Below are 21,837 nucleotides of genomic sequence, written 5' to 3'. Positions count from 1 at the left end.
ATTTTTATTTGTAGCTGAATATCTTCAAAAAAAAAAACAATTAAATTGTTGTGAAAAAATAACAGAAGAATTAAAAAAACATTAGAAAATATAATAGCGGTTGTTTTTTTAAAAATTAAATACTTTTTAACATCAATATATCAAAATAATTTAAAGACATAAAAAAATTAATTTAAAATAAAAAAAAATTTAATTTATTTAAAAATATTTTTAAAATATAAAAACAAAGAGGAAGGAGTTTAAAAACAATTATGGAAATACAAGAAATCGGTATCAACAGTTTTAAAACAAACAAAAATCAATTATTTCATCAAGAAACACAGAGATCAGATGATGATGATGATGAAGATGAACAGTGATGATGGCACTTGGATGAAGAGGCTGTAATATCAAAGCGAAGCACGCAAGAGAAATCTTGCTTTGGGGAAAAAGAAACATCTTTTGACTCTTACAAAAAAGACGTCCCCCCCACCCCACTGTCCGATCTTGTACCAATCATCCTTGACTTGGTCTTGCTGACAACGAAAGCAATCATATCCTTTTAAGATCTTTATGTGCTTTTATTCTTTCTCCATTCGGTTCATTATTACCATTTTGTATTTTGCTTTTGCTTTTTCCGTTCAGCAGTTTTTTGGGATCAATTATGCCCACCAAGATTAATGGAGTCTTGATGATGGTTTTTAAAGTAGTTTTTTTATTTATTTAAAAATATACTAAAATAAATAATTTTCTAGATTTTATTTTTATATCGGTCCATCAAGATTATTTGAAATTATTAAAAAAATATTAATTTGTGCATTTTCAAACCAAAAGTTCTTTAAAAAATACACATATAAGAAGAAGCAGAAGTCATGCGAAACACCCTTTGAATTTTTTAAAAATTATACATTTAAAGTCTTTCATTTTTAATAGCTAAATAAAATATTATAGAAATGATAGAAACCCTTTCTTTAAGATTATAGAGGGATTGTGGAGTCATATTATATTCTTGCTTTTATTGTTTATCAAATCCATTATAAAAATTGAAAATTATAATTAATAAATTATATAAATAAAAAAAACAAAGTTCTTTTTTCTATGCCGTGTGTTTAAAATCAAAGGTTCTTCTATTGTGTTTTTTTTTTTAAAAAAAAAAAATGGTTTATGATGCAAGAAAAGGAAAGGGCAAATATCAAATATAGAAACAAACTATAGGTGTATTATCATTTTTACACCTAAACTTTTTTTTTAATCAATTTTACCACTAAACTATTTTGATTTCTCTATTTAGAACTTTTATTAGAATACTTAATAGAAAGCATTAAGTTCACAACAAAAGAACGTCACTTGTTAGGAAAAAAATCAATATAATTTGGATGGAAGGGGAAATCCTTAATAAATTACTTTTAAAAGTTTGAGAGTAAAATAGACATGTTTCTAATGGGTATAGCGTGATGATGACAAAAAACTTGAGATCTTCACAGCAGGTTCCGAGTTCGAGTTAAGGCGTGCATCTCTTATAAGAATCTGGGACAGCTAGGGTTTTATTCTCTCACCTGAACTCACAAAGTGCGCTTTACAGAAGATAGAGTTTTCTCGGATCCAAAATAATAATAAAAAGTAAAATAGACATAAAAAATTGCTAAGTCATGATAACATTGAGACTCCCTGGAAAAGGTTACGTAGAAAATGTATATAGATCAATATGTTAAATTGTGTAATGAGGGAAAAAAGTTATAGAGGAACCTTGTATTAGAAAAAGGTAAAAACAAAACTTAAATAACAGGAAACACATATTCAAATTGAAAATATAGAAAAATAAATAAATAAGTGTATAATGATCTTTTAAATAATTTAAGGATATTATAAAGAATTTTTTTTATCTAATTCATGCTTTTACACACACACCAACAGTAGCTGGTTCAAGTGATTCAGTGTTTATTCTACTTAAATAAAATTCTAAGTTCAAGTCTTGTGTATGGAATATATAATTATTGAAAGAGTTTTATCTTTTAATAGACTGACCTGACTCAATCAACTTAGTCGAGGTTCAATGAACTTTTAAATACTGAGATTAAGATAAAAAAAAATCTTGGACTAAACAGTCAAGGGATTAACATTAAGGGATAACTTTGGCTTTATTCATGGAAAAATGACAAAAATAGTACTATTCTATTATCCTTTTGCAATAGGATTTTAAGCTCAAATACTTTAAATATAAAATTTGAACCTTTAACCTCTTTATAAATGAATAGCTCACTATCACTTAGCCAAGAAAACCTATCATTATTAATAGTGGAGGAGTGAGAATAATGTATAATACATAGTCAGATCCTATGTGTTTGGCCCCTCATCTTTACCACCAGAAAAGGAAAGGAAAAAAAAAAAAATCAAATTTACCTCTAAGCTTAATCACACGCTAAGAACTACAATATTTGTTTTTTCCCAAGTAGATTAAAGTCATGACACGACAGAACATCAACATCGGTGTATGATGTTGGAATGAAAAGTATTAGAAGGTATTTAATTTTTTAAAATATTTTTTATTTGAAAATATATTAAAATAATATTTTTTTATTTTTTTAAATTTATTTTTATTATTTATGATCAAACCATTTAAAAACATAAAAACAATATTAATTTACCTCTAAGCTTAATCATACGCTAAGAATTACAATTTTTTTTTTTCAAGTAGATTAAAGTCATGACACGATGGAACATTGGTGTATGATTTTGAAATGAGAAGTATTAGAATCATTATGAACTCCTTTTTAAAGTATTTTTTTTATAAAATAATATTTTTGTTATTTGTAATTAAAACAATCTAAAAACAGAAAAAAAATACTAATTTTAAATAAAAAAAACTCAAATTTACCCGGCTCGCATTCAGAACACAGTACCAAACAGAAACTTATCCTATAAACACGAAATTCTTTGTTTACGAATCTTACTCGTCTCAAGACTCACAGGTCGTCGACCCTCCCAGTCAAAGAATCATATATCAACAAGGGAGCCCTCAAAGTCAGTTCTGTTTTGTCTCCCCATCAAGCACATTCCATGTGGAATTTCTTGTGTTCATATTACTTGACCTCCAGTGTTCATATGGTTTGAACACATTTATTTTAATCAGAGTGATAAGGATATTTTGCATCAACTTAGACGTAACATCCTTTTCTTGACAATCTTTATAGCGTATTCTTCACATCGGCTTGATGTATTCAAAAAAATCAATAAATTGCTTTTACATTACTTAGTTTTAAAAGTTCCAATTCAAAAATTTTTTGTGGATTTTCTTAAATTATAAATTAAGCTATATATATATATATATATTTGCAATATTAAAACACCGTTTGGGAATGCTGTGCAAACCTCGTTCCCAAAAAATTCAAATTTTTTTTACTGAAAATTATTTTTTTTGTGTTTTGAATCATTTTGATACACTAATCTTAAAAATAATTTTTATAAAATAAAAAAAAATATCATTTTGATATATTTTCACCCGATTGAAAAATCTCAAGTGCCCAGTGATTAGTCATTCTGTAGGATTGGATCATAGGAATGCCTCTAACTTCATAGGTATTCTTGGATAAGTTAAACGAGCCACGCCATTGTTTTTTTAAAAAAATATTACTACCAAAATTCAGTATTTTATTTATTGATTGAGGGGGCACTCTTTTTGTTTGTTCAAATTTATGTCAAATTAGTCTTCTTCAATTATCATTATCATTGGTTATTTGATTGTTTAACTAATAATAAATTAAATAAACTGAATGAGAATGTCTACATGTAGAAAATTCAATAGTTTGAAAACTTGTTTTTCCCACGAGTCTAGTAGTGTGAGGACTTTGAATAAGTAGTTGTAACACAAACAATCTACTTCAAAACTTTAGAGTCATCCTAGATTGGGGGTTGCAATAAAGTATGAATTGGATTAAAATTTTTCTAACATGAAAAAACAAATGTTGAGTCAATGTCAATGTTTTAAAATAGAAAACAAATTTAAAATTTAATTATTGATTTGACTAGGTTGAATAAACTCGATTAATTTAATAATATAATTACAAACAAGATATTGACAATAAATAAAACAAACAAAAAAATTGGTAATAATTAACTATAAAAAAATAAGTTGTCAATATCATACTCGAGATGAGAAGAAAGAAAAGTCTGTTGGAGGCTCATCGTCACTCTATCGCAATCACCGCCCCATCAATAGATAGAGCTCGCCAATAAAGCTCTAACGCCGCTGTGAAAGGCTATGTGATGAAATTGATAGAGGTCACACGTGCCACTAAAGCAACGATCTAAAAGGCAAACCAATTAAAATATTATAAAGTGAGTATTTCATGCTTATATTTAACTAATTAATTTAGTTTAATTCAAAAGCAAAAACTCTTTTAAAAAAACTAAATTTAACAAAGAACAATAAATAAAAAGACTTAAGATAATCAATGTCATTTTTAAAATCAGTGAAAAATTTTATTGCAAGCAATAAAAAAAATAACATAGCCCAATATCAACTTAAATAAATGTTCAATGATGAAACTAAAAAAAAAAACAAAATAAAAAAAAAAAGCTTAAAAAAAGGGGGAAAAACCATACAAACCTGAATGGATCTTCTAAACCACGGTTAATCTTCCAAACTTACAACCCGTGAAATTCTAGATTCGAGCTCAACTAAAAAGCTCAACTCCCAACCGATTTAATGTTAAAGGATAAAATTAGAAAAAAATATTAATTTATAAAATTTACCAAAGTAAAAAAATAGCAATAAAAAAAATAGAAACCAGATTTGATATATGAAAAAAATTGAAGGATGATGAAACTGATAAACACTCCAATTTTATAAATTATTTAAATAAAATAAATAATAATAAAAGGAACAAAAACCAAATACGAAGGAAAAATAAATAGAAGGTCTGTGTAGAAATAGAGGATGATAAAGAATAATAATAATAAAAAAGATCGTTGGCACTAAACTAGAGATTAATAACCAATAAGCATGACCCAGGAACGGAGGGGTCATTGAGATGATTTCAACGATGCCAAGGGAGACCATCTTTGGTTGAGGAATCTGCACTGTCAAAAACCTAGTAGCAACGGATTCATTACCGCGTGTGATACATGCGCCAATCATTTTGGTTTTTAAATAGTATTTTATATTTATTAAAATACTAAATTTTTTCCCAGTGAACTTAATCAAAACTAAAAAACCAAGTTGAAAATACGAAAAAACCATTGAATACCAGTTAATTAAGAGATTTTGTTTTTAAAGATAATTTAGTTCTTTTACTGTGTTTTTTTAAAAGTAAAAAAAATTCAAAAAAACCCCTATATGCTAATTAAATAAAATTGTTTTTAAAGATAATTTAGTTATTTTATTGTTATATAAAAAAAATTAAAAACCTGAGATTGAGTTGTCCTCGAAACAATATGCTATTGACTAATATACTATGTGACTCTCAATAGCCAAGCCAATGATTTTTTTAAAATGATTTAATTATCATTATACTGTTTCAAGCCGCTATGTAATGAGTTTGTGTGTATAATAAAATCATAATTCTTTTTATTTTTATTTTTTAAAATTTAATAATTGTTTATAATAATTATAATTCTCATAATGTTATTTTTTTGACAGTGTAATTTTCAGAAGATGGTGGTGCATCCGTGGAATGGGAAGATAAATTTCTAGCATTTTAGATTGTGTTTCTTTCAGAAAATAAATATTTAGTTTTAATCTCTAACTTTTTTATTTATTTTAAAAAATATCTCAATGAAAAGAAAACATGTTTAATAATCACAAATTTTCTAAAATATAAAACAAGGAATTTATTTTTTTTATTTTAAAAAATAATAAAAATGGATATAAAACATTAAAGAAACCAATTAAGCCCTTATTATTATTTTTTAATCATAAAGAATGTCTTTGTTTTTAATCGTGGAGAATTTGGAAAACAAACCATTTTCTAGAAAATTAAAGAATTAGAAAACATGTGCTTTCAAGAAAATATTTTTTATTTTTAACTAATAAATACACATATTTTAATTTTTTTTAATTCATAAAAACTTTTTCTAAAAAAATGATTTCTTTCCCAAATAAACACATTTAATTGTATAATTATTTTCTAATTAGTTAAATTAAGGCCAACAATGATAAGTTCTTTTCATGTCGGATTTATTAATGTCGGTATCTTATCTATTATTTTTAGAATAAAAAATTTAGATATTCATAAATAATTATAAAGTCTTGGGTATTTAATGAGTATCTATTATTATTTATTAATTAATAAATTTTAAATTTTAATAATATTTATAAATTATTTATTATATATTAAATCCAAAAATATACTCATTTATTATATATATAACTAAAAGGAATCAGTGTTTTACTGTGGACTGCACAGTGCAGTCCACAGTAAAACACTGATTCCTTTCTTAGGCGTTTTTTTTTTAAAGGTTATTTAAGGTTTTTTAGCTGTATTTTTATTTGGGATTTTTTTTGCTTCTTTCTTTGTTTTTTTTAATTAATTTTTTTTCGTTTAGTTTAGTTTGTTAATGTTAAATTTCTTTCTATTTATATATAGCTAAAAGGAATCAGTGTTTTATTGTGGACTGCAATGCAGTCCACAGTAAAACACTGATTCCTTCCTTAGATGTTTTTTTTTAAAAATTATTTTATAAGGTTATTTAAGTTTTTTTAGTTGTTTCTTTTAATGCTTTTTGGGATTTTTTTTTGCTTTTTTCTTTGTTTTTTTTAATTATTTTTTTTTCGTTTAGTTTAGTTTGTTAATGTTAAATTTCTTTCTATTTAGTTATTAGACTTTCATGACACATATCCCGAGTTTCACGGGTTAACCTGGTTTCACGGGTGAACCCGGTTAAATCCGGGTTGACTCGTCAATTTTTTTTTATTATTATTTTCATAAATATTTTTGTCTAATTTAGTTTTTTAATGTTAAATTTTTTTTATTTAATTATCAGACTTTCATGACACAAATACTGAGTTTAACAGGTTAACATGGTTTGACGAGTTAACCCGGATTTTTTTTCTTTTAATTAATTTTTTTTGTTTAGTTCAGTTTGTTAATATTCACTTTTTTTTATTTAGTTACCAGATATTCATGACACAGATCCCGGGTTTAACGGGTTAACTTGGTTTGACAAGTTAACCTGAATTTTATTTTATTTTTTTTCTTTTTAATTATTTTTTTGGTTTAGTTTATTTTGTTAATGTTAAATTTCTTTCTATTTAGTTTTTTTTCTTCTTAGAGGTTTTTTTCTTTTATTTTTCTTTTTAATTAATTTTATTTAATTAATTTAGTTTATTAATATTAAATTTTTTTCTAAGTAGTTCTCGACTGATGCCTTTAGTTTTTTTTTTATGCCTTTGACTGTGAACTGTACAATGCAGTCCACAGTGAAAAGGCTGATGCTTTTTTTTTAATTAATGTTTTTTGTTTAATTTAAATTGTTAATGTTAAATTTTTTTCTATTTAGTTATCAAACTTTCATTACACGGATTCCGGGTTTGACAGGTTAACCTGGTTTGACGAGTTAGCCCAGTTAATTTTGGGTTAACCCATTAATTTGTTTTTTTCTTTTTAATTATCAAACTTTCACGATGCAAATTCAAGGTATGACGGGTTAACCTGGTTTGACGGGTTAACCCAATTAATTCATTTTTTTTTCATTGGTTTTTTTCTTCCTGTTGGTTTTTTATTTAACTAATCTATTAAATTATCACACTTTTATGACACAACCTTGCAGCCAGACCCACGTCCAATGCTATTGGGTCTGGTATTGCAATCCAGACACTTTTATGCTAAGGGTTAACCCAAGTTTAATGTTATTATTAATATTATAAACATTACTCTTGGGTCAGGCGTTCCAATCAAACCTGAGACTCTTGGGTATAACTTTGTAAAAAAACCTAACACTTTTAAATCTTAATTATTTTTAAAATGCAAAAAATAATTGACCCGCAGCATCGCGCGGGGCATGTAAGTAGTTTAAATTAAATCGGGTCAACAAGCATCAATTTGGGATTAAATTCTCATCCGCACACCGAAACAATGAGATTAATTAGAAAGTGTGAACGTTGAAGGGGTTCCCCGGGTTACCTTGTTCAAGGGAAAATGATTAGCTAATGTCCCACCAAGGCGCGTGGATACACTCTCTTCTTTTGTTTTGATATAGAACCCCCCCTTTTCTTCACTTTAAAAATAAAAAATAAAATAAAACATAATAATACATAGTCTTGTTCTTTCCTGGTTAATAAGAGTTTTGGCACCCATATTACTATACTTTTTTTTTAATTAAATATTTTATTGACGTCACATATAGAACAAGGAATCATGTGTATGCACAATTCAGAAAATAAATAATATATTTTTTCACATGCCAAATAATTTTTCTTTAATTTAATTATATATATAAAAAATTGTAGATGTGGATCGAATGTAATAAATATCAATTAAGATATTTATAATAAATATCAAAACATGAAATCTAAAAATCAATTAAGATTCTGATCAATTCACAATGTATTTTAATAATAAAAATTCCAACATATATGTCAAAAAGCAAAAAATCACAAAACTTTTATGGTATAATCATGGAAAATAAAAAAAACGAAAATAAAAATGAAGTGTGTTTCTAGAGCCTTAAACGAGAGTGGGCGTTGAATGTTTGAAAATGAGAAATGGTAATAAAGCCATGGTTAAGTAGCTATGACTATGAGTGTGTAAGCTTGCTCGCAGCAGCAGCAAGTAGAGTTTTGACCACTCCCTCTCTCTCCCTCCCTCTCCCTCCCTCTCTCTCTCTCTCTGTGCTAGTTACTGTACTAGTTTTGCTATGATTTGGTTCTTAACAGTCCCATAGCCGCTTAGACTCTCTCTCCAAAACCCTCTTTGTATATGTACTTAACTTACTGATCTCTTTATTTCATCATCATTTCTTTTTCCTGGGCTGTTTCTTGTTTTATTCTGTATTTACTTGAAAAAATAAAGCACAAGTCGCAATCTTTTTATATTGTCTATCACAGATCTCTACCTATCAAACTGGTAAGTTTGTCTTCCTGTTTTGTTTTGAATTAGATGCAAATTTAATGCATTTGATTAGGTCTGTGTGTTTCTCCAGTAAAGATTGATGCTTTCTCTTGACTGTAGTTTTGGGTTGTTTTTGTTCTCATCAGCACATAAGCTAATTTGATTCTGTTGTCATTTTTTTTAGTGTTCTTGAATTTGTACCAATCCTGTTTTAAAAGTTTTGGGTTGTTTTGTTCTTTTTAATTTTGATAGTACAAGTCCTTTTGATTTGATGTTGATCATGCTGTTTCTTTTCTTTTCCTGATTTATAAGTAGGAACTTATTGGCGAGTTGTTTTCTTGGTTTACAGTTTTGGTGGGGTGGTGGTGTTAATGGATTGGAACTGCCGCAGGGATCAAAACTGGTATTGTGGTGATTTTGATGTAACAAGGAACTACATTTTCGGCTTCGAAGTGATCTAGAACAATTCTTTGGTGAACTTATTAAGGGGGCTCTTGATTTGCTAGCAATCGCTTCATTTTTGAGCTCCTGAGTGTAACTTGATAAAAGGGTTTTTCTGATTCTTGTAAATAACAAGCTTTTACCCTTTGTATGGAACTTTGGAACGATAATTGAATATTTTTGTGATCATCACAATGGGGGGGCTTTGCTCGAGGAGCTCGACTGTAGATAATGCTCCCGGTGGAGGCTTTCCGCAGTTGAATGGTCATTTTAGTCATGGGTCTGGTTTGGTTTATCAGACTCGTGAATTGAAAATAGATAACAATGCAAATCCATCTCCAGTTGTGGAGAACGTGGATAATAAGCAGCTACGAGAACCGTTTTCGTTTCCGGAAGTGACCGTGGTTCAATATGAGGTGAATCCAGATGACATTGATGATGGGATTCCTCGCTTGTCAAGGGCTCTATCCAATAAATCCGGATCAACCAAGTCCAAGCAGGCAGCTGTTGCAAAGGTTAGTCTAATTTGTATGTTGTTTACTTTTTGTCAAATTATTATCAATTCCTTCTCTTCAGTCTGGAGTTTCCTATGTGATGTTTTCAGTGAATCTGTGATATTGCTTGTAACAGAAGTCGTAGTATAAAGTGTTTACTTGACATGCATTCCTGGTAGTTATGCTTGTTAACTATGAAATTTGAAGCATATATTATACCACTGAAATGAGGCCATCACCATGTCACTGAAGATTAGGACTCATTAGAATGAAGATTGTTAAAAGCTGCAACCAGATCACGAAATATGTAAAACTAATATTTATTTTATGAAATGCAAAAAATTGTCTGTCAGTTCTCATAACTACTAACTTCTGGTCAAAAACTTTGAACGCATTGGCCAGACAGCAAGTTGAATGAGCATGCCACTCGTTTTCTATGCCCATTTATCTCCTTTATCATGAGTTGTTTAGAAATTCAAATCCCATTGGATTTGGATCCTTGTGTTATTTAATAAAAGAAGTTGTAATGAGCGATTCCTGGCTGTGGGGAACAAAGATTAAATTGTCTGTCATTTCTCTGTGTATTATTTTGTGTCTCCTGTCATACCTTAGAAGAGTTAAAAGTTCTAGTTAATTTATGTATGGCCTCTTTATTATTTGAGAGGCTTGATTCAAGGGCATCCATCACCTCCTATTTTCATTTTCTTTTTGTGGTATGCTGAAAGCCTCAAGTAGAATGTTTCAGATATACGTGGAAAACTGGCGGGGGGTTAAGTCCGATGATTTGCTGGCTTCGCATTTATTATTTGCGAACAATCCTTTGTTGTTTTGCAATGCTAAGTTGATTACATGTGATAATATTTCCTTGGTTTGGGGTACCTAATATGATATAGGGCTAATTTGAGAAAGATTGCATTCTTTCACTGGATGAGATTTAAGTTTCTAAATGGGGGATGTTATCTGCTATTTCTGATATCAAGTGAGAATCAAATTTGGCATCTTTATCTGAAGACCTGTGGTCCTCCCTTGTGGAGCTCGCATGAGATTCCTTGATGCAAAGAAAAGGAAGAGCTGGGAAGTTTCAAACTTTCAATGTTTGTTGGGGAGGGGGTAAAGGGTGGAAGGGCATTGTTATTTGATTAAGAGTACTATCTGTTTATCAACTTTGTCTATTTTACCCACCCTTTTTGGTCCATGAAAAGGATTTGAGAAATTGTGGAGAGATTTTGTGCACAGTGGAATGTCATGGATGATCAGGCATAAATTGGGGAAAAGGGCACATCTCTCCATTCAAGCTGATTGGTTGTGTGTCAGAAGGTTGTACATGTTTAATAGAGCTTTATCAAAACTTGATGTGGAGGCTTACTGCACAGGGAAAGATTTTAAAAGTTGGTGATGGCTAAGCAATGTTGAGCCTGGAGAGAGGCAGGGTTGTGTCTCCTGGTTTGAACTTTGTTGGGTTTCACTTTTGTGGAAGCATCAGAAGTGGGTAGTAAGTTTTCTAAACTTATCATTTTTAAGGTAAAGGACAATAGGTTCTACTTTATGACGGGGCATCATGCTGGTGGAGCCTTTAAAAGTAGGATCTTTTGTTGGGAGTATTCTACGTTGGAGCATGTGGGAGAAACTCTCATATATTGCCTAGGATACATGAATGCTAACCCTTGGTCTCAAATTAGTAGTATTGGCTATTCGGATCCTTTGTCTCTATTATTGTGTTCTGTTGAGGACCAAACTTTTAATTAGTTGTTGTAGCCTAAAATCCCTTTTCTCTGATGCCTTGAGAGTTACATATTTCTTGACATGCAAAATTGGAGTTAGTGAAGGTGCTTTTAATTGCCTGTATGTGTTGAAGGTGGATATGGTGTGCGACATATATACCAGGAAGAATCATCATAATGAAAAAGTTTTACAAGGTTTGGGGTGATGGCTGAATAGAACATTCTTGTGGAATAGTGCATAGTGAGCAGGCTTCCTACATACTTTCTATCCATGGAGGCAGTTATGTCTCGTATTCTTTCATGAGAGACTATCAAAGAGGAAGAAATTTATTCTTAGCTGGTTTTATTTGTACTTTAGAGATGGCAAATATTGAACTATCTTCATTGATTTTTACCCAGGACTTCCATGTATTCTCCTTCTTTTATAGTTGCTTAAGTTCCTAATATGTTGCTAGATTTGGGGAGCAGTTGGAGAGGAATTTTAGGCTCAAAAGTAGTATTATTCTAAGGATGTTAATTGCTTCTGTTGGAGCTTGAAGGAGGAGAAGAATTGTAAGAATATTTGTAGTGGTGCACATGCTTATTGGGATCATGTCTACATATATCCAATTCTGGCTGCTTAAGCATTCATGTTTTCTTTCCCCATGCTTTATTATGCAATTCCCTCATAAAGTCTCTTTTCTTTGATGTGTTCATAAAGTCTATTCCATCAAGAATTAAAACACTAAGGAGGATGACATTGTCATTGATTTTAGTTTTGTTAAATGTTTTAAGTTTCATTAAGTCGTCCCTGAGGTGGGGCTTATTTCTTAATTGACTGCCTCAATATCACATTATTGTCGAATCAGGAGCCTGGAATATATTTGAGAAATGAAGGCATTTTATAAATCAATTACTTGGGAAAGTTGATTTCAGGAACAAAAAGGTAAAAAACAATAAAGTTACATAATTATTTAAACATTTAGGTTTTGCTTGGAATTGGAGTGCTCTGTTTACATGCAGCTAAGCTTGACATGTCTAGATAACTCGAGTAGGAGGACGATAAGGAATATAAGAGAAGAAAGAGAAGAAAGAAAACGTGTTTTGTTTGTGTCATCTGAAAGATTTGTTAGTGCTCTAAACTAGATTTTTTTTAGTTAGGCAATTGCATGTTTCATGTAGTTGTTTGCAGTTTATTATGCACTAGTTACCCATGTGTTCACACCGTAAATTTACAGATTCTGGTGAAAATTATTAAAAATGATGCTTTACAGAGTTCAAAGTTTTGATTGAATCGAGAAAAATGCTACTTTTCTGAATGCCTCATAACATCGACATGGGTCATTTCAGTTATTTGCTTCTGAACCATGTAGACATTAGTTCTACCATATCATGATGTGTATATTTTCTAAAGCACAAATGTGAATACTTTTAAATTTATTCAAAAAAAGTCACTTCCTTGATAAAAAGCATCTATATAATCACGGGAATTAACAATTATTAAAGTTCTACTTATTTGATTACATGAATAACATAACATCCTTCTGTGTATCACCACATTAGTAAATAAAATAACAATATAGTGAAAGTGTCCATAATGTTATGGTTTAAACATTTCACTCTTATATAGCATATAGGAGTTGAAAAGAAAAATAATTGAATGTTGATAAATAAATGAAGCATGTGTGTGGTTTAGTACTTCTGAAAGAAGGTGAAAGTTTCAAGAAGCATTGAAGCCATTTTGGAGTACAAAGCAATAAAAAAGAAGAAAAAAAGAAGAAAAAAAACAGAAATCATGGTCCTGTATGTGCATGGCTCATCAACCAAATGGAGCATGGCAGCTAAAATCTTTAAGTAATCAATCATTGAAAAACAAAATCTTTTAATGTGCATCTAATAAAAAACTAGATTCTTCTTCTTCTTCTTCTTTTTTGTAAGAGTCACTGTGTGTTATTTGTAAGTAGAAATTGGATCCATTTTCTCGTTCTAGGAGATGATTTTTTCATCATATGTTATTAAATGCTCACTAATCCTCTATCTCCAAATACATTGCATCTTATAATATAATTATCAAATTCATGCATGGTATGATCATGTACTTGGCAATGCTCATGGAGCTAATTCATGTGTCCACACTGCAATACTTCAGTGTAGGATCTTCTTTCACACGTGCGCGCGCGCACACACACACACACTGATAATAGATAGATGTTGTAAGTTGCTCTGTGGAATTGTGTATCAGAATTTTGCTCAATTAAAAAAGCTGGTTATTTTGGTGTTGCAGGTCTCAGAAGTGAGCTCACTGTTAGGCAGAGCTGGTACTGCTGGGCTTGGGAAGGCATACAATGTATTGGACACACTTGGTAGTAGCATGACCAATTTAAATCCTAGCAGTGGTTTTACCTCAGGGCTGACGACAAAAGGGGATAAGATTTCAATTTTAGCTTTTGAAGTTGCAAACACAATTGTTAAGGGTGCTAATCTAATGCAATCCCTTTCAGAAGAGAACATTAGACATTTAAAAGAAGTTGTGCTTCCCTCAGAGGGGGTGCAAAATCTAATATCTAGAGATATGGATGAACTCTTGAGGCTAGCAGCAACTGATAAGAGGTTGATATTACCAAAATTTCTATTTTAATTTGAAACAGATTTTCATACATTTTATTACAGTGATCTTATAGCATTGCCTAGAAAACTTGTAGAAGAAATATTAATCATTTTGCTACACAATTATGACAGAGAAGAACTGAAAGTTTTTTCTGGAGAAGTGGTGCGTTTTGGAAACCGTTGCAAAGATCCTCAGTGGCACAACTTGGACCGTTATCTTGAAAAGTAATGCTAATTGCATCTGTTTTATATTGATTATTCTTCAGAATATTTGAAATAAGGTTCTTATAATTCGGTCATTCTATATGATTTTTTTAGGTTGGGTTCAGAATTGACACCTGAAATGCAATTGAAGGATGAAGCAGAGACAGTTATGCAACAATTGATGAATTTGGTTCAGTATACTGCAGTGAGTATTTAACAATACTGTAGTATATAACTGCCCCTAAGTTTCAGCAGACATTGCATATCTAGGTGTGATGATTAGAAAACATTTAACAATGTTCTTTCTTTCTTTGTGCTGGTGGAAGTGCTGTCTGCAAAAGAAGGATTTGGATGTACCACCCATTCTAATTTGAAAGGGAGTGTGACTTTCAGTTTTTTCAGTTCTATTGTATTTCCCTCTTTTCCTTTTGGCCATGATTTTAATGTGGGGAGGAGGAGAAAAACACCAAAAAGCAAACTATTTGCAACATCCTAAGATGTTCTATACTCTACGATGATTCGCAGCCAAGAACAAAATCTTCACTCACAACATGGTCATTGAGCAAAATGCTCTTGAAAAATGAAAGATGTTATAAACTTAATTTTAAACTGTTCTCCTTGATCATCTAATGACAAAAATTTCAGATCAAAATACAATTACTTTTCAAATGCTGTGACTTGAACATAATTGAGTAACTTTATATCAATGGTCCAAATATGTTGTACTGAAGTCATCTATGAGCATCTAGAGTCTGCTTTATGTGCGGCTAGTGCATTATTTGTGTTTTATGCTATTGATTTGTTTCTCCTTCATATGCTGCCAATTTTTAATCTTGCATGAGATGTGGTACATCCATATCTATAAGCATTGATAAGAAATTTATTCCTGCAGTTTAATTTCAGCTCATTATCATATCCACCCATACAATTTCATGCTTAGCACTTCTCTTAAGCTTATCTTGTAAATTTCCTCATGAAGAGATTTTTCCTTTGGGTTGCAGGAACTGTATCATGAAATGCATGCCATGGACAGATTTGAACAAGATTACCGGCGTAAGCTTCAGGAAGATGATAAAACAAATGCTGCTCAAAGAGGTGAATTGCAGTTTAAGTCTCATTTTGCTTGTGATTCTCTTTTGGTTGGCCCATAATATTGACCAGAATAAAATATTTTAGAGAAAGGAGTGCAACCCTTCTATGCTTGAGCTTGCTCCTTGTTTCCCCTTTGTGGTGAAGTTATGTTATGGAGAAGCCCTTAAATTTTTGAACTCCCCTCTTTAGTCGTTATATTTTTTTTTTATCTTTTCACATAGGTCCAAATAAAAATGCATCAATTGCACCCCTTAATTTTTTGAACTTCCCCCTTTAATTCTTATTATTCTTATTATTTATTTTAATCTTTGCCCTCAGGAATGTTTGTTTCTATTTCACATTTTCCTCATTTTGATCAACATTGACATTCTAAAGTGATGCTGTCTCCTTGCGTTTAATTCATTTGTAGGGGACAGTCTTGCTATTTTGAGGGCAGAGTTAAAGAGCCAAAAGAAGCATGTGAAAAGTTTGAAGAAGAAGTCGCTTTGGTCTAAGATTTTGGAAGAGGTATGAAGAAGTAATGCATTGAGGTGGCTGGTGGTGCCAGTTCTAGGGGCATATTGGAGACAAATATGGCCTTATTTTAGTGTTTCATACATTGATGATTCACCCTTGTTGATCATTGTGTTTATGATCCTACCACAAGCATGCAGCAGTGCACTTCTAATGTTGGATGGACCATGGATATTCTGTATCTGTCAAGTGATAGCTACACAATAAATCTTTTTGTTCTTTTTCATGGAACTGTTCTTAGGGTTATTGCAACATAAATCTAACATCTTGTTTACGTAGGTGATGGAGAAGTTGGTAGATATTGTCCATTTCTTGCATTTGGAGATTCATGAAGCCTTTGGCAGTGCTGGTAAGCAATCCAAACAGGGTTTAGGATTTCTTGTTAATGACAATTTTTAATTATATATATATGCACACATATAGATACTTCTTCTCTTTGTTTTCTTGCTTGGGACAATGAAGTGATATGAAATTTATCTGGCTATTTGTGGTTTCATTAACTGATGTTTTCACTTGCAGATGGCGATAGACCAGTAAAAAGTTCTTCGAATCATAAAAAGTTGGGGCCTGCTGGTCTTGCATTGCATTATGCAAACATTGTCACTCAAATTGATACTCTTGTGAGTTTATGATTTCACCAGACTTGATACCCTTTTATCTTTGCTATTAAGGATTTTGGTTCTGTATCTCAAATGTCAGCTTCTGAGTTTTTCAATGTTGCCTTAACCAGGGTTGCAGTCCTGAAGCTCTTATCTAATTGTTGCTCCTTGTTTTTCTTCTTCTTGGCTTTTTTGTTTGTCTGAGCTAATGCCTTAATGTGATCAGGTGTCCCGATCAAGTTCTGTGCCTCCAAATACAAGGGATGCTTTGTACCAGGGGCTGCCACCAAATATAAAATCTGCTTTGCGCTCAAAATTATTGTCATTTCAAGTTAAGGAAGAGGTATCATTCGATGTTGCTTTGGGACTGACTTGCTCATTGAGATTTCACTTCTAGCCATTTTCTTGTCAATGCATTGATATAATTAATATTTCAAATAATGTTCTTGCAGCTTACAGTCTCACAAATCAAAGCTGAAATGGAGAAAACTTTGCAGTGGCTTGTTCCTATTGCTACTAACACAACCAAGTAAGATGCCAGCTCAGTCTAAATTTCTCTACCTTGGCTGGGCTGTACCTTCCGATACCTCATCTTACGTTCTGCTCAATTCCATTTAATGTTCAGAGGCATGTGCATCCTTTTATCCACTAATACTAATAGGAATCACAATCTAACAAATTATTACTCTAGTGAAATTAGGTAGTGTTTGGTACATGGGACTGGACAAGACATGGCAGGACAACTTGACTTGTATTGATGTTTGATTTGCACATGGGACAGGATGAAAAACAGCTTTTCTCTTGTCCCATACCCAAATTTTGTTCTACCTCCGGACATGTTACAACCTTGTCACATCCAGTATCATCCCATCCACTAATCAATGTACCCCAACTGTATGGTCCTTGTGAACAGAAGATTTTAAAGCAGGAGCTAAAACTTCTTGTGGTTTTGTTAACATACTAATGTATTGAACTTATATTTCTTCTCCTCTTGGTTTGTTTCCAATTATTTATCCTTGTGCTTACATTTTTGCATGCACTTAACCAGAGCTCATCATGGATTTGGTTGGGTTGGAGAATGGGCGAATACAGGGTGAGTTCCAAATCTGCTTGTTCTCTTTCTTATTATATCACCCGTGTTGAGTTCCTTACGACAAATTCTTCAGGTCTGAGGTGAATCGTAAACCTGCTGGACAGACCGACTTGCTCAGGATAGAGACATTACACCATGCAGACAAGGAGAAGACTGAAACTTATATTCTTGAATTGGTGGTTTGGCTTCACCATCTTGTCAGCCAAGTAAGAGCTGGCAATGGTCCCAGATCTCCTGTTAAATCTCCGATTCGGTCCCCAAATGAGAAAACAATTCAGTTGTCTACACAAAATCCAAGCTCCCCATCCCCCACATTGACAATTGAAGACCAAGAGATGCTTCGGGATGTGAGTAAGAGGAAAAAGACACCTGGGATAAGCAAGAGTCAGGAATTTGATACTGCAAAAACCAGGTTAAGCAAGCATCATCGGCTGAGTAAAAGTAGTAGCCACTCGCCAATGGGAGAAACTAGAAAAGATCCATTTCCCATTAGAAGGCCATCTTCTGTTCCTGTCATCAACTTTGATATTGACTGGATCAAGGCCTTGGATGTTATTGACCGAGTGGACACAATAAGAAGCTTCTAGTAGTATCAACATGAAGGTCAAGATGCAGAGACAAAGGTCTGTGCTTGTGAAAATTGAGAAGGGTCCAATCAAATGCAAATTTTCCATATCGGGGGTTTTGTCTTTGGTTTGTGGTGGGAAGATTTCATGTCAGTAAGGCAGACGATGAGTGATAAAAGTCCTTTCTTTTTTGTATGTGAGAATTTAAGTTGGTGAGAATATGGGGGAGGGGGGGTATTTAATTGTTTTAGAGGATATTAGGCTATAGTTTTTGTTAGTTGTATATGTACAGAATCAGTTCATAATAATTGAAGTTCATGTTCCTTTCCATGTGTCTATGCTGCTGTTACCTTGTTATTCTGCTAATCATCTCAGTTTTTTTTTTCCATCGCCATCATTGGACATGGAAAGAAGGTTTCTATTAATGTACCAACACAATTTCTTTATGATGCATAAGTTTCAGTTCATAATAATTGAAGTTCATGTTCCTCTCCATGTCTTTCTTGTCTATGCTTCTGTTACCTTGTTATTCTGCTAACCAACTCTCAGTTTTTTTTTCCTTGTCATCGCCATCAGTGGACGTGGAAAGAAGGTTTCTGTTAATGTACCAACACAATTTCTTTAAGATGCATGATTTTCAGGTCTCTACTTGAATAGGCTGGCATTGCCATATCTGTGATTGCCTTGTGATTCCTCGTATGAAGTGGAACGTTGCTAAAATCCATTAGAAGTCAAATTCACAACTTGGCATTCTTTCATGGAGTTCACAATGTGTGTTTGATTTGTGAACGAGGATTGCAAGCATGAAGGCAAAAGCAGTGAGCTGGCTGCTGTCATTGTCCTGGTTTAGCAGCAGACATTGAGTTGAGGTTTTATTCTCGTGACACACTGTATGATCACCATGCTGTAAGAGCAGGAAGCAAGAGAGATGGTTTATTTTTGAAATCTGGAAGTGCGATATCTGTTGAATGTTGTTTTCCTACACAGCTGGGATGGGGCTTGGAGGCTATATAACGAGTAGCGTGTGCCGAGCCAGGGCCATCAAGGAGCACTTTGCTAAGCCCCTAAAGGTGGGTTTAGGTGATAGGCTGAGATTCATTCATAAATGACATAAATTTATGTTAAATTTAGGGACGAAAGACATAAGAAGGGCTTGGAAATAAGAGGCCTTTTCTTGGAAGGAAGCACAGAGGGTGGTTGAATTGGTGAACAACTCCCCCTCTCTTCTGTTGGTTGTTAGGAGGCTTCTAGGGTTTTTTCAGGCATAATGTGGCTTCTTCTGTGCAAGGGCAGTCAACAAACACACAATCATATCATACCATAAAAATTCTATTACTGTAGAGTTTTTCAATCATTTAAAAAAAGCCAGAGATTGGCGATGCCACTGTTGAAGCTCCGGCCAGTACTGCTCCTAGTGTGACAACAAGGTTAATGAGATCATATTCATTCCTAGATCCAACTAGGTCCCAAAGGAAGAATCACTCACGATTAAGTCACTAGGAGTAGGTTAGTGAATTTCATGGATTACTTGCTTTATTTGGATTTAGCACAAGCACAACATCATCGAGTGAGAACACTGGAGTTAATAAATCAAGAAGATCATAATGTCTACGTTCTTTTCTCAGAAGATTCAAGCAAGATTTCTCTCCTTGGTCTCTGTGAACTTTCGGCTCATGATGCAATATACCTTGACCTAGTTAGTTTCTAATTAAGCATGAATTATTCTTAATTTATGGATTTTGTCTTTATTATGAACCCTTTAAATTATTTTGATGCTCTTAACGTTGCTATTTCCTTTTCTTACTTGATTTCAATCAGGTGATACATAGCGAATGGACTTTGAGGTTCTCGAAGAAGAAATCTTCACCTAATTTTATTGATCTCATGCTCAACAATGTTGAAGATGAGCCAAAGGAAAACAATAAAAAGGACTCTGGAACATGTAATAATCACGGTAAGGAACACTACACAGAAGTTGCAAGAAAGCTCTGCAGGTTGATAGAAGAAGAAGATGCTAAAGAGTCAAGGTCGGAAAGGAAGAACACATTCCATTCTGAATGTTTTGAAGAGATCTTAGTGGGGTTTGGCAGCACATCCTTGATTTACTTCTATGTGGAGTGATAGAAGAACTTGGTGAATTTCATATGGAAAAACTATTTTGATTCAAGAAAGTCCTTGTAAATGCGCAAGCTCTTTCTGTTTTTGATAATTTTAACTTGAACGTGTAGTATCTCTCGCTTGGAAATCTAACGTGATCTGGGATACATGCAGAGCATAAGCGTTGTGGAATCATGTGGTGTACGCACGATGGTTATAATTGAATTAAAATTCATATTTTTGGGAAATATAAACATTTTGATCGTGAGAATCTGGCATTCGCCATTGAAATATGTTGCTCTCAACTTGATACATGAACTGTACTAAATTGAATTGTCCCTTGCCAAGACAACACTTGGGGCCTGCAAAGGGTAAAATCTCATGCATTTCTGTACTATCATCCTTAATCTAGTAGTATTTTATTATGGGCATGAAATCAACCCTTTTCATATCCATTTTCTATCCCAAAAAAGGAGCAGAGCACTTTTATAAGGATTAACACTATTATTGTAGTAAGGGAGAGAGGCTGAGGAAGGTTTGGAATGGTGTTGCCACTTGTTATTTCCACCTATGCGTGCATAGAATTGAAATCCGGCCCGGCCTGACGGGTCGACCTAGGACCTAGCTGACCCGGAGCTGAAATCAGGCCGAGTTCAAGAAAAAACAGAGGAAAGAAAAACCCGGTGCGACCCGGCTGACCCGGCAAGATCCGACTGCAAATCCGTTGACTTTTGTTTTTTTTTTTTGTTTTTTTACTAAAACAACGTCCTTTTGATTTTAAAAAAACTGACCTGGCCGACCCGGTCCAAACCCGGAACTCAAGTCTTGGACCGAACCGGGTCTTAAAACTATGATTCTATGTATGAATCAACCTTTGTTTATATATATTTTCTAAGTTAAATTTTTATGATATCTATTGAATCTAAAGAAAAAAATCTCTAAAACTTAATTTTGATAATTAAGTTTAAATTTTATTTAAAAAACTTAAACCTTGTGATAGATATCTTTTATATTATTTTATATTTTTGTAATTAGTTCAGTTTAATTTTTTTAAAAAAATTCATGTAGTAACCCAAACAATTTTTACTTGTTTGATTTTATGTTTTAAAAATATTTTAAAAAATTAAATATTTTTTATTTTTTATTTTTTTGAATTAGTTTTTTTAAAATGTTTAGGTGAACAATATATAAAAGACAACGTTAATGAAGATAAACAAAAAAACAAAAAAGTAAAAAGAATAAAATAGAACTCTTAAAAAAGAAGGTGTTAAAAACTTGATTTGAAGATCGGCCATCGCCATCGCCGCCGTCAGTATCATTATCTACTTGTACATGACGATGATCCAACCGGTTATGGGTGGAGGGAAAGTCAAACAAATTCAGTTGGGGTAACTATCTGTATTCT

The 21,837-nt window shown here is 32.3% G+C and overlaps 1 protein-coding gene across 1 annotated transcript; it reads left to right on the top strand.

Annotated features, from left to right (window-relative positions):
* The first annotated feature begins 8,714 nt into the window (after nucleotides 1-8,714).
* Nucleotides 8,715-18,671, top strand: LOC133669820 (protein PSK SIMULATOR 1-like). Its single transcript, XM_062090132.1, has 13 exons — nucleotides 8,715-9,041; nucleotides 9,376-9,982; nucleotides 13,946-14,271; nucleotides 14,401-14,493; nucleotides 14,587-14,677; nucleotides 15,474-15,567; nucleotides 15,974-16,071; nucleotides 16,357-16,426; nucleotides 16,597-16,697; nucleotides 16,903-17,019; nucleotides 17,129-17,205; nucleotides 17,725-17,769; nucleotides 17,843-18,671. The coding sequence occupies exons 2-13, from the start codon at nucleotides 9,662-9,664 to the stop codon at nucleotides 18,354-18,356; spliced, it is 1,947 nt and encodes a 648-aa protein (XP_061946116.1). The 5' UTR covers nucleotides 8,715-9,041; nucleotides 9,376-9,661; the 3' UTR covers nucleotides 18,357-18,671.
* The last annotated feature ends 3,166 nt before the right edge of the window (nucleotides 18,672-21,837 follow it).

Source organism: Populus nigra, chromosome 12 (genome assembly GCF_951802175.1).
Source record: "Populus nigra chromosome 12, ddPopNigr1.1, whole genome shotgun sequence".
NCBI lineage: Eukaryota > Viridiplantae > Streptophyta > Magnoliopsida > Malpighiales > Salicaceae > Populus > Populus nigra.
This window is presented reverse-complemented; position numbering and strand designations above follow the sequence as displayed.